The sequence below is a fragment of the Microtus oregoni genome, unplaced genomic scaffold, assembly GCF_018167655.1.
Source record: "Microtus oregoni isolate MIOR12 unplaced genomic scaffold, Mior012 000006F_ref0000085, whole genome shotgun sequence".
Classification (NCBI taxonomy): Eukaryota; Metazoa; Chordata; class Mammalia; order Rodentia; family Cricetidae; genus Microtus; species Microtus oregoni.
The window spans coordinates 28,085,267-28,103,339 of NW_024543065.1; the positions used below are offsets into that span (position 1 = coordinate 28,085,267).

The 18,073-nt window shown below is 46.6% G+C and overlaps 1 protein-coding gene across 3 annotated transcripts in view; it reads right to left on the minus strand.

The window, feature by feature from the left end:
- Armc2 (armadillo repeat containing 2) overlaps positions 1-18,073 on the minus strand; it is a 109,615-nt gene that overhangs the window by 42,687 nt on the left and 48,855 nt on the right. For all 3 annotated transcript variants that reach the window (XM_041654012.1, XM_041654011.1, XM_041654014.1), the window contains exons 9-10: positions 16,438-16,540; positions 14,579-14,799 (exon numbers count right to left, since the gene is read on the minus strand). In XM_041654012.1, the coding sequence (XP_041509946.1) occupies positions 14,579-14,799; positions 16,438-16,540 (324 nt within the window). The remainder of the gene's footprint in view (positions 1-14,578; positions 14,800-16,437; positions 16,541-18,073) is intronic.

Below are 18,073 nucleotides of genomic sequence, written 5' to 3' on the forward strand. Positions count from 1 at the left end.
CCTTAGCGTCTGATCCCCCTGCCTCTACCTCCCCAAGGCTGAGATTCCAGGCATGTGTTCCTACACCCTGTTTCCCACTCTAAAGTCTTCTGAGGAGCACTGAATGATGAAGCCAATCGTTATGGAAGACTTTCAGGCTCATTTTATTCAAAGAGGCAAATACTGAGTTCTGACAAATTTAGGACATTTCGTGAAAAGCTTTTTTCAAGAAAACTTTTTGCTTTGGGCTTTGGTCTGAGGGTCAAGAAGAAAGCAAGCTGGTAAATCTGTGACAGTGATTTTGTTGTCTAGCAATTTTCATCTCAGTGTGAGCTTTCCCCACGGGATCCATGGCCCAGTATACACTAGTGAGTCGCTCAGTCCCCAAGTCCAGCCTGGCTTGCTTCCTTGCTCTCCCACAGCACCGTGGTGGCTGGCACCAACAGGCTGTCTGGCCAGTGCGAGATAAGATGAGGAATGGGATGTGTGCGTGTCGTTGCTGGTGCCCACTGCACAGGGTGGCTCTGTCCCCTTACTGGAGAGCTTCTCCCAGAGGTGGGGGGGGAGCGTGGGCCTGAGAGCCGAAACTGACTCTCCTCACTGTGGTGTGATCAGGATCGTGGCTCATTCCTCAACCTCTTACATCCTCGTCTGTGGGAAGCGGAATGGGCTTCTCCTGATCACTTTCTGGGTGGTGGTGGGGATGGACTGTAGGAGATGTAGGAATGGTTTGTGTATACTGTAAGGCTCTATGTGGAAAGAAGACATCGCTGTTGGAACAGTACACTTCTAAAGAAAGTCGACAAACCCAACAAACTCACACACTCGGGTGTGCACCTGGAATCTCAGTGCTTGCGGCTGATCAGTGGCTCAAAGCCTTGACTACAGAAAGGGTTTAAGTCTTGCCTGGTCTAGGAGATCATGTCTCAAAACAAAACCAAAACCACAACAACAACAACAACAAAAAATCCAAACCAAGTAAACAACAAAAACTGTAATGACAAGTGCCCTTGCTTGGCTTTCCTTGTATCAATGAAGTGAAGCCCCTCCCACACCCCCCCACACACATAAATAGACAGACACCTGGGCTATTTCAATAGCCTAAAAGTGGTTCTCAGCCTTCCTACAGCTCCTCACGGCGTGGTGACCCCAACCATAAAATTATTTTTGTTGTGACTTCAAAACCGCAATTTTGCTGCTGCTAATCAGAGTGTAAATACCGGTGTTTTCTGATGGTCTGGGGCAACTCCTGGGAAAGGGTTGTCTGAGGGGTCATGACCCAGCAGTTGGGGACCTCTGGTCTAAAGAATAGTTCAGTCACTCCGATACCTCCCCCCCCCCCCCCACCCCGAGACTGGAGAACCAGTGCCCCAGTGATTCCTGTCTTTCCCCAGGGCAGGCAGAGCATAAGGGAACCAGGAACAAGCATGCCAACCATGCTATGAGGACAATTTCTTTTCTCTGTTCTCTGTCTGCCAAGGCTGAGGAACCGGGGAGGGGGGTATTACATGATGCTCAGTTACTATGCCCCCTCATCAACCTCCCAAACTTTAGGCTCCAAAGGGATCACAGTTTCCATGGGAACTATTAGTTCTTACTCAAACTCTAATTTATCCCTCCCCACTCCCTTTTCTCATCTCATTAGAAAAAGTTACAGTTCTTCTGCGCCAAACACACACTCTTTGTAAGTGACACAGTAATATAAATATGAATAATTTGCATTGGTATGGACTTGGTTTATTGATTAAAATTTAAGGTCAATTTTGTTATATGTATATTTCTGCTCTTGATTAAGATATTGTGTTTGTACAGAAAATTTAAAAATGTAATGTATAATGAAGAAATTTACGTTAATAGAGAATCATTTATAATAGTCAAGCTTCTAGTCATGTTAGATTTTCTAGATGTACAGAGATGTATTTCAGACAAATAGGTTATTCTTCAAATCTCTCAGAGACTTTCAGAATATGACATTTAAATGTTTTAAGAAATTAGACTTTTCATGACAATGAGACACATCTGCTCCTGGCAGCACCAGCTACTTCAAGAGGAAGATGGGCATCAAAGAGGCTCCTTATGGAGTTTGCTAGCCATTTGGGCAAGAAACTGCTCTTGCCTGGACTGCTTGATGAACATGTAGGACCCACAGAGAGATGACTGCTAAATTTGCCGAAAGGTGAGATGGTCCTTCGGGGTTCCTGTTTCATAAAAGACCCCTCTGTGTGCTGTGATTACCATTAATAAAGAAACTGCTATGGACCTATTGGAAAGGCAGAACTTAGGCAGGCAGGAAAAACTAAGCTGAATGCTGGGAGGAAGAAGGGCGGAGTTGGAGAGATGCCATGGAGCTGTCACCAGAGATATACATGCTGAAACTTTGCTGGTAGGCCACGACCTTGTGGTGATACACAGACTAATAGAAAAGGGTTAAATTAAGATGTAAAAGTTAGCCAATAAGAGGCTAGAGCTAATGGGCCAAGCAGTGTTTTAATTAATTTAGTTTCTGTGTGGTTATTTTGGTTCTGGGCAGCCTGGACAAACAAGCAGCCTCCCAGACCCAGTGGCTGGACATAATGGCTCACACCTGTAATCCCAACATTCTAAAGGCTGAGTCAGGGGGATTGTGAGTTGATACCAAACTGGGCTACATAATAAGTTAGAGCCAGCCTGGAGTGAGATCCTATCCCCTACTCCCCAAAAGGCCCACAACAGGAGTGGAGGCACACCTGAATACATCCTATGTCATAGGACTTAAGTCCCTGTCTGCACATGCTGTATTGCAGGGTGTGCACACATTAGAGGGGTAATGTATGATATCTTAAGCATTTCCACATTTGTCAACTGTGGTGCTGGCAGGAAAAACTGTGTTAAGCTTATATACCTGCGTGAAAACCACCTAGTAACGCCTCAGCATGTGATGCCATCAGTCTGGGTGCCCGGGTCCACAAAGGTCCCCCTGCTTTCTGCTCTCTATCACCTGAAGCCCTGGTGACTGTGTCCGTTCGTCTCAGGATAAGACTTGGCGGCCCGACCATGACCTCGAGATCTGGTTGTTCCCAATCACTCAAACGTCACCTCCTGCCACAGACCCCACAAGAACTCAACTCTAAACTCTCGCTGCCTGTCTACTCTGAGCCAGGAGCTTCAGGGGGACAGGTGTTGTGTTTGTCTTTTTGCCACTGAGCCCCCAGGTTCAAGGCTGGTGTGAACACATACAAAAGAAAGCTCCTCTGCTCAGCGCCTGCTCTGGCTTCCACCATCTCTCCCACAACTTCATCTCCTGCCAATCTCTAAAGCCCCCTGAGTAGACGCCATCTGCCACCGCTCTGTTTGCTCTCCCTCAGGCCACTGTGGTGAGGGGACCTCCCAAAGCCAAGGGACAACATCCACATCTTCTGTGCCTCTAGATTCACCTCGGGTACCTGCCTCTTTCCCTCCCCTCCATGTACCATGCTCACCCCCTCCTGACTCCTGCATTCCAACATTTGTCCTCCCTCAGCATGTCTTCCTCAACTACCCCTGCTCACCTGTAGGGTCCAGCTAGCTCCACTTCTTTGCCCAGATGGCACGGTGACTATTCAGTGCCTCTTTTCTGTGGCAACACCACCTTGCAAGCCTGTTCCTCCACAACCTTTTTATATGTGTGTGTGTGTGTGTGTGTGTGTGTGTGTGTGTGTGTATATATATTATAATATATAAATATATAACATATATAAATTATATATATACATGTATATATCATACATACACACACACACACACAAAATCATTGCTTTTGTGCACATCTTCCCACTCTGGTATACAATCCCTCCCTCCCTCCTTCCCTCCCTTTCTTCCTAGGGTTTATTTACCTTTTATGTGTTTGAGTGTTTGTGTGCATGTATGCATGTACACCATGTAAGTTCCTGGTGCCCACAGAGGCCAGAGGGGCATTGGGGGTCCCTGGAACTAGAGTTACAGGCTGTTATAAACCCTCACATGGGTGCTGGGAAGCAAACCTGGGTCTTCTACAAGTGCGGCAAGCGTTTTTTTAACTTCTGAGACATCTCTCCAATCCCATAATCCATTTCTTAAAGCTTTTCGGTGTTTAGTGGTCGGCAGCTGGGAGGATGAGACCCGGAGGGAAAAGGGAATGAAGGAGTAAGGGAGTCAAAGTCCTGTGCCCCCCATCCCCCACCCCGGTTAAGAGACTTCATAAAGGAGAGGTTTAAAGTGGGCCGCTGGGGGAGGGGCTGCAGTGTTTAGAAGGGAGAGTTCCACTCCTAACTCTGAACTTCACTCCAACTCTTGAGCTCCTTCCATGGAAGGGAAACTTAAATCCATGAAAAACTCACAGTTGACTAGTAAGGCATGGAGCTGAGCCAGGAAGGCTCCAGACCCGAGCTCTGTGGGTGGTTTATCTGCCCAGGGCAGCCCACCCAGCCTGCCTGTAGACTGGAGCTGAGGGAGTCCACACTTCACTCGGAGATGTGTTTGCTCTCCCCTTACGCTCTCTGACACTTCCCCATTCTCCTTAGTTATTGTTATTTCTTGTACATAATCTCTTGAACCATTTCAAATCCTTTCTCTAGGGAAAGCAGAGGTCAAATGATGCCCATTTAGCTTCTAAAGGGCTTGGGGAGACACCCATTCACAACTCCCAATTGCCATTTCACCAGGAAACAAAGCAGAAAGCAGGAGCTGCCGTACTTCATCTGCAGCAAGGGGCCGGGGGGGGGGGGGGGGGGGGGGGTAGGCAGAGCCAGGAGGCAGCTGGCTGTCTATAGGGAAGAAGAGAGGGGAAAGAGGAGGATGAGAAGTAGAAGAGGGAGAGGAAGAAGAGTTCACTGTCTGCTTTTGTTAGTCGGTGATAGAACAAAGGGGCTCTAAATGTTTGTCGTTTACCAAGGGAGAAACATTCCATCTTGGCCATGGCCACTTATCAGCTGCATCTCTATGCTCGCTTCTCTGATGCACCCCAAGATGCAAAGCTGCCTGTCTTGCAGTGAGCTTGCTGAGTCTTGAAGTCTCACTGTACAGTCACCATGGGGAGACCGATTCTTATTTTACATTACAGTTTGGTGCTGGGGACTGAACCGTGGGCCTTGTACTTTCTAGGCAAGCACTCAATTATGAAACTAAACCCTCAACCCTAGGGAGCCCATTTTAATGGAGAAAACTACGTTAAGAAGAGATTAGATAATTTATAAAGGCTCAGATAGCTTTTTAAATGCAATATATATCTCTATATATATGTATATATATCCAGAACCCCTAAAGCTTAATATACTTTTTTTTTCAAATTGACTATTGGTATATAATTATCAATTTTAAATTGTATTTTTGATGAGCAATGAACCGGAAAGGCTTTAACAAACCAGAGAAAACTTTGTCTTAGACTCTGAGAACCCTGGTTTCGGCCACAGCATAGGCCCAGCAGCTGGGTCCCCCTTGTTGTCATTCTCTGCTTCAGTGGGGTGCAAAAAAAAAACAAACCTATGTGGTGGGCATGAGTCCCACTTCTCGCCCAGTACCCCAACTGTCTCCTTCCAGAGTGTCTCCCTGGTAGTCAAGTTCCAGGAAACAGAGAGCAACTCAGTAAACAGGAATTTTTGTTTTGTTTTGGTTTGGTTTGGTTTTTGGTTTTCGAGACAAGGATTCTCTGTATACCTCTGGCTGTCCTGGAACTCACTCTGTAGACCAGGCAGGCCCCAAACTCACTGAGATTCGCCTGTCCTTGCCTCCTGAGTGCTGGGATGTGAGGTGTGTACCACCACCGCCTGCCTCCCTGCTAGTGTAAAAGCAGCAGCTACCATTCGGGAATATCGGGTGCCACATAGCTGAATGGCCCTAACATCCCGTCTCAGAACTCTCCCTTAGGGCTCGAGGTTCAGCACGCTGGTGAGGACCCCAGGAACTTGGCCCTCGTTCAGGACACTACCAGGGGAGACCCATTTTCCCAACCTAAAAAGAATCTGTCAGAGAAACGTTTGGAAACTACCATGCCTCCTCAACCACAGCCAGCATCAAGATTCCATTTTATCCTTTGGGGTTGAGAAAGGTGTTATGTAGACGATCCGACAAGCTACTCCATGGGAGACAAAGCTGCTGGCCTGCATCATCTCATGTGCTGCCTGGAACAAGCGGTGGAGCAGGCAGGAAAAACGCAGTCCTCCTTCTTGAGATGGTGAAACCGGTGCAGGACACATGCAAGTGTCCAGGTAGCCCCGAGTCCTGGGCTTCAGACTCCTTGTCCATTGCTTCCCCCATCCTATTTGGCATTTGTCTTGAGACACATGTATTTCATCCCTCAATTGTCTAGAATATCCATACCCCAAGTCCACCAAGTTGTATTTCAACTGCCAACTGGAGGATGATTCGCTTCCCACTGATGCCATGAAAAGATAAACACAGTCACCGGAGACCACAAACGAGGCCACATGGCTGAACCGCCAAGACTGCGCTGTTGCTAACCTCAGCTGAACCCCCCTCCCCCCACTAATGAGAGCACACTCAGGCTTTGGACTTCTGCCCAACGGAGACCACATATGTGCCCGAATCCAAGCCTCTGCGGTAACCCACGGGGTTTCACATTGTCTCACATAGGGTGAAGACAGTCTGGCGGAAATACAAGACACCAACCACACTGTGTCACTGTGCACACCCAACTGTCAGAGTCAGAGTTTTCCAAGAATCTCCCGGGAGTCCACAAAGACAGATGGAGAGGAAAGTTGTTCATTCTTAAGGCTGCTGAGGTCTGCCCCCCACATCTCCTGCCAGGGGTCTTTGACTACAGCAGCAAGGGCCCCTTCCTCCCCAGCCAGCAAGAAGTACCTCATCCTTCCCACCCACAATGCCCTATTTTGAGGCTCTAGCCCATGCCGGTGTCCATTATTGGGCATCTCTTTACTACCTGGAGGTCTTTTTGCCTTGGGAAAAATGAATATTGGCCGATCCTTTTAGTTTTAATAATCAAACATCATTAAGAGGGAATCTGGAAGTTGGATAAATTACACAGAATGTCAGTGCATCAGCATGAGGGAAGGGGGTCTGGAGAAGATGCATTAATAGCTACTGAGATGGAATGGGCGTGAAGCATGATGAATAAAAAACTCAGAGACAGAAATTAGGGTCCACCCTGAAGGTTAGAGAAGCCACTGGCTCTTACCTCTACCTCAGTAGGAAAATGATGATCCTGCCTTCAGGAATCTCGGAATGAGTCTGGGATTTAGAGCTGTCTCCTCCTGTTTTATAATCATCTCTAGGGCTGGGATTAAAGGTGTGTGCCCCTGGGATTAAAGGCATGCACCGCCCGGTTTCTATGACAACTAGTGTGGCTACTGGGATTAAAGGTGTGTGTCATCACTGCCTGGTCTGTAAGGCTGGCCAAAGAGGCTGCTTTACTCTCTGATCTTCAGGCAAGCTTTATTTATTAAAATACAAATGAAATGCCACTACATGGTCATGATGCTGGGTGGTAGTGGAGCAAGCCTTTAATCCCAGTCCTCAGGAGGGCTGTGAATTCGAGGCCAGCCTGGTCTACAGGACAGCCAGGGCTACACAGAGAAATCCTGTCTCAAAAACAAACAAACAAAATAACGGGTATGGTGTGCAGCTGTAACTCTAGCAGCAGGGAGGCAGAGGCAGGAGCATCATCAGGAGTTCCAGAGATCCTATCTCAGAAGCTAAAAACTGCTAAGGGAGGAAGTGGTAACACTGGGTTTCACAGTCTCGTGTTAAAGCCTGGTGACATTTCTTCATCGCCATAGTGAATATATTTACAGGGAAGAGGCCGGGCTGAACAAACATGATAACGTCATGGCAAGCAAAGGGCTCTCTGCACACTGTGAGCATGGACCCTGTATCCCTGCCCTCATCTTCCTGGGCAGTCTGTGCCCAACCTCCTTCCTGACCGGTGGGGCTCTGTCCAGGCCTGTCCTGGCCCTGCTTCTCCTTTCCTCTTGTAAAGTAAGCTGCCATTACAACATCATATCTTCTGAAGCCCAGGGATAGACAGAGCCTGTGGCTGGACAGGTAAAAGGCATTGGAGGACTTAGCTATAAAATTCATTTTCTAACCATGCTGATGGGTCCGACCCTTCCATAGTTCAGAACCCAAGGTATCACATGATCGAGAGAGCCAAGTCTCCCCACATCTTCCAACCTGCTTTCCTCAGAGAATCAGAAGCAAGTGTGAGTCACCCCTGGGAAGCTGCTTCCCAAGAAAGGGCAGAGGAGAGAGAAGGGCGGGCCTGGACTCTGCATGCCTGTTCCCTCATGTCAATGGAGTGAGTGACCTGGGGGATAAGGTATTCCTGTCCAGGAATAGGGAAGTTCCTAAATGAAAGACAGCTGTCCCATTTCAACGAACAACTAAGTCATTACAATTTGCATATCATCAAAAAATTAGAACGTCTAGGAATCAACCCCCTGGGTTATGATCCCCAAAGTTTAGTTACTTTAGGGACATTGTGCTAAGCAAAACATGCAGAGACACAGCTGTAGCCAGGTGTGCTGTGCCCTCATCACTTCAGCTTTTGACAAGGTCCTGTTAGATAAATGTCATCACTAAAGAACCTGGGCAGTGGGACCTCACTATGCAATTTTTACAAGTTTTAGCTGCCTGGTGGTGGTGTGTGCCTTTAATCCCAGCACTGGGGAGGCAGAGGCAGGTGGATCTCTGTGAATTCAGGGACAGCCTGATCTACAGAGCAACCTGCCTCAAAAAACCAAAACTCAAAATCCAAAAAAAAAAAAAGAAAAGGAAAGGAAAAGAGAGTTTTACTTATTTTTCACCTTTCAAACTCACATTTCTCCTGTCGTACCTCCCACAGGAAGAGATAATGCACACATCAGCCTCTCCACACCCAGCTACAGGTCAGTCTTTCTGACAGAGGCCACTCCAGGGACTCTCTCAGTTCTAAGGCTATGCCTCCCAAAGATTATCCTTTACAGATAAGGATAAAGCCCAATACCTCGTGATAGCCACTGCTGATCAACACTGCCTAATCTGTTTCTGTCTCCACTGCTCCGTTTGGGCAGGTAATTTATTATGGGCTTTAAGGGACCCGACCTTACAGCTAGCCTATGTTTCTCTTCCTCCGTGTGCTTCGGAGTTTAACAGTTTGCAGCTTCATCTGTGCTTTCACCGACTTTCGTCTCCAGAGCACAGGTGGGCCCAGTTCTCAGAGCATCTCACACGACTGCCGTCAGAGCATGGGTGATTCAGTCCTCAGAGCACCTCACACGAATGCCGTCTCCAGAGCACAGGAGCCCAGTCCTCAGAGCATCTCACACGACTGCCGTCTCCAGAGCACGGGTGGACCCAGTCCTCAGAGCATCTCACATTGTCAAAATGCCAAAATTATATGATGTGTGTCTGTCTGCTACACAGAACAAATGGAACACTGGCCGTGTGGAAGCTTATAGGTCTTGGGTGATGTTTTCTGGTTGTAGGGATCACTGAAGAGTTGTCCCCGCTGGCAGCTGTCCTGTTGACCACAGTCACCTCACCATCCAAACGTGGTGTGGAGAAGTCACACAAACACTTGGAAAATGATTGCCCCTTGGCTTTGGTCAAGAGCAAACAGTTCACATCAGACTTCAGAACCAGCTGCTCGTACCAGACTTCAGAACCAGCTGACTCCAGAACAAGGCATTTTGAAAAACAGTTTTGTTGTATATATTGGAAAATATATCACTTGAGCTCTGATAACAACAACAGGAGAGGAAAGGGGTGTGACACCAGTGGGCACCACTGGACAGTGTCTGTGCCGCTCACAACCTTGGGAGCCTCAGGAGCCTTGATGCTCTTCCAGGGCCTCTTTATCAGATATATACACGGAAGGCTCTGGACAGGCCTAACCTGTCCTGCTTCCCTAAAAATGCCTTGTTGGAGCCCAGCACATGGAAAGAGACCATCTGTTCCTGGACCCTGAGGTTCCGGAGGATTGGGGAAACTGGTGTCAAGAGAAAAGGATGCTAACTATTCAAATTGGAAATAAGTAAGGTACTTGGGGAATTCTGTCTGGGAGGGGGCAGTAAGATTCTGTGGGTGAGTCTTGGGAGGTTAGATTCGTGGGGCAGAGTGTGTCTCCTGTCGTGGGGCAGAGTGTCTCCTGGGTTGGACTGTGGAGAGTGGCCCGGGGGCAGAAGGAACAGAGGAGGTCACAGCCTGGGAATGAGAGAGGCAGGACGGCGAATGTCCTGCAGGACACTGAGCATCCATACCACAGAGCAGGGCAGTGGTGGAAGACTGCGGCCGTGGTACCCCCACAGCTAGCGTGGTGACGTCCAGACACAGCAGCCTCAGTTAAGAGACACAGACACAGGTAAGATGCTCAGGTGATGTAGTGGAGATGAAGGCTGGTGTGAAGGCAGCCTCTGTCCCAGCAGATGGACTGAGGGTGCTTTGAGGCCATCCAGGGCACAGGTCTCTGAGCTGCTCCCTATGTGTGAGCACAGATCTGTGCACATGTGTTTGCATGTGCATCATCTTGTGATGACGTCATGTTGCTTACATTTTATTATCCATAGGACAGAAAGCCGTTTCTTGTCTGTTTTTTTGTTTTTCTTTTCTTTTTTCTTTTATTTATTTATTTATTAAAGATTTCTGTCTCTTCCCTGCCACCACCTCCCATTTCCCTACCCCTCCCCCGATCAAGTTCCCCTCCCTCCTCAGCCTGAAGAGCAATCAGGGTTCCCTGCCCTGTGGGAAGTCCAAGGACCACCCACCTCTATCCAGGTCTAGTAAGGTGAGCATCCAAACTGCCTAAACTCCCCCAAAGCCAGTACGTGCAGTAGGATAAAAATACCCATTGCCATTGTTCTTGAGTTCTCAGTAGTCCTCATTGTCCACTATGTTCAGCGAGTCCAGTTTTATCCCATGCTTTTTCAGACCCAGGCCAGCTGGCCTTGATGAGTTCCCTATAGAACATCCCCATTGTCTCAGTGTGTGGGTGCACCCCTCGCGGTCCTGAGTTCCTTGCTCGTGCTCTCTCTCCTTCTGCTCCTGATTTGGACCTTGAGATTTCAGTCCAGTGCTCCAATATGGGTCTCTGTCTCTGTCTCCTTTTATCTCCTGATGAAGATTAATATTCAGGAAGATGCCTATATGTTTTTCTTTGGGTTCACCTTCTTATTTAGCTTCTCTAGGATCACGAATTATAGGCTCAATGTCCTTTATTTATGGCTAGAAACCAATTATGAGTGAGTACATCCCATGTTCCTCTTTTTGGGTCTGGCTTACCTCACTCAGGATAGTGTTTTCTATTTCCATCAATTTGCATGCAAAATTCAAGAAGTCATTGTTTTTTACTGCTGAGTAGTACTCTAATATGTATATATTCCATACTTTCTTCATCCATTCTTCCATTGAAAGGCATCTAGGTTGTTTCCAGGTTCTGGCTATTACAAACAATGCTGCTATGAACATAGTTGAGCATATACTTTTGTTGTATGATAGGGTATCTCTTGGGTATATTCCCAAGAGTGGTATTGCTAGGTCCAGGGGTAGGTTGATCCTGAATTTCCTGAGAAACCGCCACACTGCTTTCTAAAGTGGTTGCACAAGTTTGCATTCCTACCAGCAATGAATGAGGGTACCCCTTCCTCCACAACCTTTCCAGCAAAGGCTATCATTGGAGTTTTTTATTTTAGCCATTCTGACAGGTGTAAGATGGTATCTTAAAGTTGTCTTGATTTGCATTTCCCTGATCGCTAAGGAAGTTGAGCATGATCTTAAGTGTCTTTTGGCCATTTGAACTTCTTCTGTTGAGAATTCTCTGTTCAGCTCAGTGCCCCATTTTATAATTGGGTTGATTAGCCTTTTACGGTCTAGTTTCTTGAGTTCTTTATATATTTTGGAGATCGGACCTTTGTCAGTTGCGGGGTTGGTGAAGGACAGAAAGCCGTTTCTTGTCTGTTTTATTTTTTGACTAAAGATTATTTTTGGGGGAGGGGTCTTATTAAATATCTAGGCTGGCCTTGAATTCATGAATCTCTTGCTTTGGTCTCTCAAATGGTGGAGCCCAACCTCTTTCCTTTAATTAAACATGAAGGACTGTGCAGTTTGGGGCATCCTGCAAATGACAAGCTGTAAAGCCAATCCCCTTCCTGCTCAGATCTATGAACACATGCCACCATGTGACAGCTGGCATGGGGCAACTGGTGTGCCCAGCACGGGTCACTGTGGGCTTCACTTTCTCCAGCTGTAAGGGACTGGGGTGCAAACCACGGTCCCCAAGGCATCTCTGTCAGTACCAGATCTTAGGCAGGTTCACAGAAAGGTGCTGGAGACAATGACTTAGTCATGACTAAGCAGCCATGATGTGGAGGTGGTGGGCAGCATGCTGCTCTCCTGCGCCCCCTGGAGGAAGATGAATGGAAGGGCTGACGCAGTGAGTCCATGGCTAATCCCAGAAAAGAGAAATAAAAACAAGAACAGAGGCAGCAAAGCTCTGAGCTAAATGGCACAGCAGAGATCTGATTTCTTCCTGTTTGGAGGGAGGGGTAGGGGTATGTTTATGAATTTATTTTTTGAGACAACACCCTGTTACATAGCTCAGGCTGGCCTTGAACTTGAACTCTTCTGGCTTTAAACTCGTGAGGGCTGACGTTAGGTCCTGACAACCACACCTACCTAGTGCCACCATTTCCTTTATGACATCAGCACTAACTGTTCCTTTATATCAACGGATTTTATTCTTATGATATAAAATTATATCACATACATATAACAGATTGGAAAAAGTTTCCTCAACGAGACAAGAATGCCCAAGCTGCTGCGACACTGAAAAGTTAGAAGGGTACTGAGGTCTACAACCCCAGCACTCAGATGTCTACAACCCCAGCACTCAGATGTCTACAACCCCAGCACTCAGATGTCTACAACCCCAGCACTCAGATGTCTACAACCCCAGCACTCAGATGTCTACAACCCCAGCCCTCAGAAGGCTGAAGAAAAAACCCAAGATCTTGAGGCAGGCCTAAACTATACAGAGACACTCTGTCTCAAAACCTCCTCCTACCCAAGTGAAAATGTCGTAAGACTCTCAAGATAAGCATGGTTGAGAATTTGAGGTTGTCTTGGTCACTGTTCTATTGCTGTGAAGAGACACCATGACCAAAGCACTTATTGGGGGCTCGCTTACAGGTTAGAGGGTTAGTCCACGGTCATGTTGGCAGGACACAGACAGGCATGCTGCTGCAGCAGTAGCTGAGAGCTTCACGTCCTGATCCACAGGCAGCAGGCGGAGAGAGAGGGGCACTAGGCCTGCCTCGGCCTCCCAAGTGTGGGGACTACAGTTGTGCACCACACCTAGTTCAGGTGATTTAATATTTGTATGCAGATGATTATACCTCTCCTCACATTTTAACAAAAATGACCATGACTGTATAATCAGAAATAACTAAGTTCGAAAGAGAAAAAAACAAATATTCCAAAATACTGTCAACATGAAAAGAATGCCTTATGGGCTAGAGAGACGGGTCGGTGGTTAAGAGCACTGACTGCTCTTCCAGAGGTCCTGAGTTCAATTCCCAGCATCCACATGGTGGCTCACAACCATCTACACTGAGATCTGATGCCCTCTTCTGGCCTGCGGGCAATCAGGCAGGCAGAACACTGTCTAGATAATAAATAAAATAAATCTTAAAAAAGAAAAGTATGTTTCATAAGCCCACCTCACCAAAGTGCAGCATGCCAGTGGGTTTTTGCCTTGTTTATGATCAAAGGAGTGTTTCTTTTTACAGTCTTTTTCAAAATGGAGGACCAAAATCTAAAATTAATAATCACCATAAATATTTCAAGAATCGTGAAGTCGGGGTGTAAATCTAATTTTTAACATGCTCTCCAAATGGGTTAGAGTACTCTAAAGGTTCAATCCATCCTTGTTAATTGACAAGCACACTTCAGATCCCATGAGTTATTACATCAAAGATGCTATTATTTGATATATAAATGCTATTAAGGGTAAAAATCTCATCTACAAAAGAAAATGAGAGCTAGACAAGTTTTGGTGGAAATAATTTAACTGTGAAATTTAATCTGTCACAAGAGCCATAATAAAACTCTATAACTCAGAGGAAAATTTTTCTTCCTGCCCTGGCTAGATGAATTATACGTGGTTTTATTACCTGCTTTCCTGTGGTCCCCAGAGCTGTGGCATCTGCAGAGCCTATGACAGACCTCCACCCGATATCATTAACTCCCTTGTCACTGCAAGCTGGAAATGTGGCTGCGGCTATCAGTCACAAACAATCTTAGCATCTGTTCTAGAAATTCTCAGCATCGCACAAACTGATACGCAAAGAGTATATGCGTTCCATCCCCCACACCGACGTCTCCGTTAATTTTATTTCCTGTGCCGATGATGGAAACTAGGGTCTTGAGCATGAGGGGCCTTCTCCACTGACCTCCTTGGTCTTCTCCACTGACCTCCTCAGCCTTTTCCACTGACTGCCTCCTCGGTCTTCTCCACTCACCTCCCTGGCATCGTCTCAGCAGGGCACACACTGACTGGCCAGTGGTCACCACGCTGGATCTCTGAGACCCTGGATCCCCTCCTGCTCCTTTAAGCTATCACCGTTTGCACCTCTAACCTCTTCAGATAAACCCTTACCTGGACTAAGAAGTTGCCCCAGTTGGGCAGGCATGCACCGTACTTCATGTCCTCATTGGTTTGCTTTATCAGCCTTGTCAGTATTTCCACCGCACCTTTGCCGACCATCTCAGCGAGGAACCCTGGACTCCCAGAAATGAACTTCAGAGCCCCCATGCAGTATAAGAAGGCTTCGGGGTTACTTTGCAGGTCTTCGGCCCTCAGCACCTCCAATAATGACTCTGCCAAAGAGACAAATTTCTATGAACATCTAAGGACAACAGCAAAGTAGATGTTGGCACACAGTTTGTAAAATATATTTATCAGAAGCTACATGCAGATGCTCCCTGCTCCTCCTCTAACAGTGAAGTCTCAACTATGTCAAAACTTCACATTAGCCAGGAGAGCAGAAGGAGAGGCTGTTCATATGCAAACAAGAAAGCCTTCTTTTATCTAAACGCCATTCCTTGGTTCTTAGTAATATTTACCAGGGCTTATTTTTTTTTTTTTTTTTTTGGTTTTTCGAGACAGTGTTTCTCTGTGGTTTTGGAGCCTGTCCTGGAACTAGCTCTTGTAGACCAGGCTGGCCTCGAACTCACAGAGATCCGCCTGCCTCTGCCTCCCGAGTGCTGGGATTAAAGGCGTGCGCCACCACCGCCCGGCCCAGGGCTTATTTTTAAGTGACAAAAATGCCAAGTTATTGTCTAATACCAGTAACAAAGGCAATCTAAGAATTAAATGTCTACAGATCGCGAGAAGGCACTTGTTGCTTCTCCTAATGGGACACAGATTTCATGGGAACTTTAATAGCAGTCTGTTACTGAAAGGATCTTTTGGGTGTAGTGCTCACCCCTTCCCAGAGGTTTAAGAATGCCTCTCTCCCTAAGCGTGGTGACAACATCTATATTCTCAGCGTTAGGGAATCCGAGGCAGGAGGATGGCAGCAAATTTGAGTCTAACCTGTGCTATGCTTAGAGTGAGGCTCTGTCTCTGTAAACAAACAGGCTGAAGCTCGTGGTAGGTAGAGGGCTCACAAGCTTTGTCCTAAATTCAATTCCCACTACTGTTCCAAATAAACAAACAAAGAAACCTTAACAACAAAACCCCGCTGCCTGGCCCAGATTCCAGCTGATTTGAGCAAGGTCAGATGGAGACAATGTGTTCAAGTGTAAGAATGCCAAAGAGAACATTAGATTCTGTGTTCTGATCTGTAACTCCCAGTTAAGCCATCTGATGTTGGACATTCTTTCTCTCAACCTTGGTTTTGTCCCTGTGTGCTGAGCTCTTTGTCCCCTGTTACCCAAGAAAGGACCACATTGCTTTCCACAGCTGCCTCTTCTGCGGGAACAGCACAGCTCCTCCAGGCTTCTCATCACGGTAACTCTGTCTACTTAATTATTTAGGGACACGGGAATTGGGCATCATTAGCTAGGCTGCGAACGTAGGTAAAATGTCTGTTGCTCCACAGTGAACCACGTCCACACCAGCATTCTGTAAAAGTCACAACCATCTTTCCAATCCCTGCCCCCCGCTTATTTCTAAGAGACTAGAATTTTTGATTATGTCAAAAACTTCTAGGTGTGTTCACTGTAACAGTAAACTCCAGACCTAGGAAATGACTTTTTTTACACAGTATTTCCTCAAGTCATACAACATCCCTACACACATCGAAGGAGGAAAACCAAAACCCAGTCTGTCACAGTAGACTCTAAATGCTGCTTTAAAGCCAGCGTGGGAAGCAGAGAAAGACAGCCGCCACACCTCTGCATTTCCCTAGAAACCCAAATGTCTCGCTACCCTTCTCTCTCCTTTCCCACTATGGACTTGGCATCTGCGCTCGGGTGCAGCGTCCTCGCCTCAGAGTGCTGAACGAGACTCACCCAGGATGTTGTCAGTCTGCATCAGGGCGTCGTTCTCCTCGCTCCTGCTGATCTTAAATACCAGTTTGCAGACATTCAGGAGGTTCTTTCTGCTCACTTTAAGCTGCAGGGAAAGAACACGCTTGCATTTCTAGGGCAGGGGTAAAGGCAGGCTCAACACAGCCAAAACCTCCACACTCAGAGCAGGGAGAGGTTTTGGGACCTAAAAAATGATCCAGGGAAGAACCTAGAAGAGTTGGGGCCATGCTGTGTCAGCTATAATATCTAACGCGGTTCCAGAAACATGAACTCTTTAATAACAAGAGTTTGTTTCTCACTGTGGAACATTTCGCACTGATATGTAAACGATTAGATGTTTTTTAAAGAGTGTGTCAGTAAACAGAGAAATTGATTTAGAATACAACAGTGAAGGATGAAGGGTACCAAAGTCAAGATTAAACTGATCTAGAATAACATCCATTGAGGAGCAAGGGAAAGGAAACACAGAGGAAACCCGTTCCCCTCGGCCATTTGCATCAAAGAATTCAAACCAATACTTTGGATTAGACTGTGCTGTGCTTATTCGTAGGGCTATTTCTGAATGCTCTGAGGTAATCATTGTTTGAAGCTGAAATTACTCTCTCAACCGCACAACGAAACTAAGTCAATTAAACACAAGGCACTTCCAAGTGCGCTTTCTTTTATAAAAACAGAGTGGCTAGCAGAACCAAGGTCTACCCTAGCCACACTTTTACCTAAAGTGTAAAGAATGGCCAGCAATGGGGACAGTCTAACAAACTTCGAGGGGACAAAACTATTAAATTAAGTAAGCACTCCATAAAAGATTACTACTGGTATTCTCTTTGTTTTTGCTTTGCTGAGGCAGGGTCTCACTGTATAGGCCAGGATGGCCTTGAATTTACAAAGATTCACTTGCACTGCTTCCTGAGTGCTGGCATTAAAGACATGTGCCACCGGGCCCACACAATACTCTTTTATTTTCATTATTATTATCATCATTATTATTATATTGTTTATTTGTGTGTATGTAGGTGTGTGATAGAAGTGTATGCGTGTGACAGTGTGTTTGTGTGTATGTGTGTGAGAGAGAGACAGACAGAGAAAGAAAGAGAGAGAGTGTGTATGTAGAAGCCAGAAGACAACTTGTAGAAGTTGGCTCCTCTTTCTCTCACATGGATTCTGAGGCTCAAACCCAACCTATCAGGCTTAAAAAAAACCAAAAAAACAAAACATCTTTAATTTCTGGGTCAGGTATGGGGTGCCCTCGGCAGCGGTGTGAAAGACTGTCTGTAGGAATGGGGTCCTCTGAACAAATAAAGACTCAGTATGCAAATGATGGCACAAGGGTCATTATTTTCCTATTTAAAAAGTTATCTCTAATATTTTTATTGAGTTTTCAGTTCATTTAAAAAAGATAATAGAGTATGCCCGAGTTATGTGTTAGACCCACAATTGCGCTGAGCACTGTTCATGGTTTGAGCTGCTCCCTAAGGGAGACAGCGCTGGACCTGCTGTCTGTGGCTGGTGAGGCAGAGGGAGATGGAGGGAGGTGGAGGGAGGCACACAGATGAGCATCCTCACCTCCTGCTTCTGCTCTGGGCTTGTGCACAATGATCTGAGAACCTGCCCATCAGGT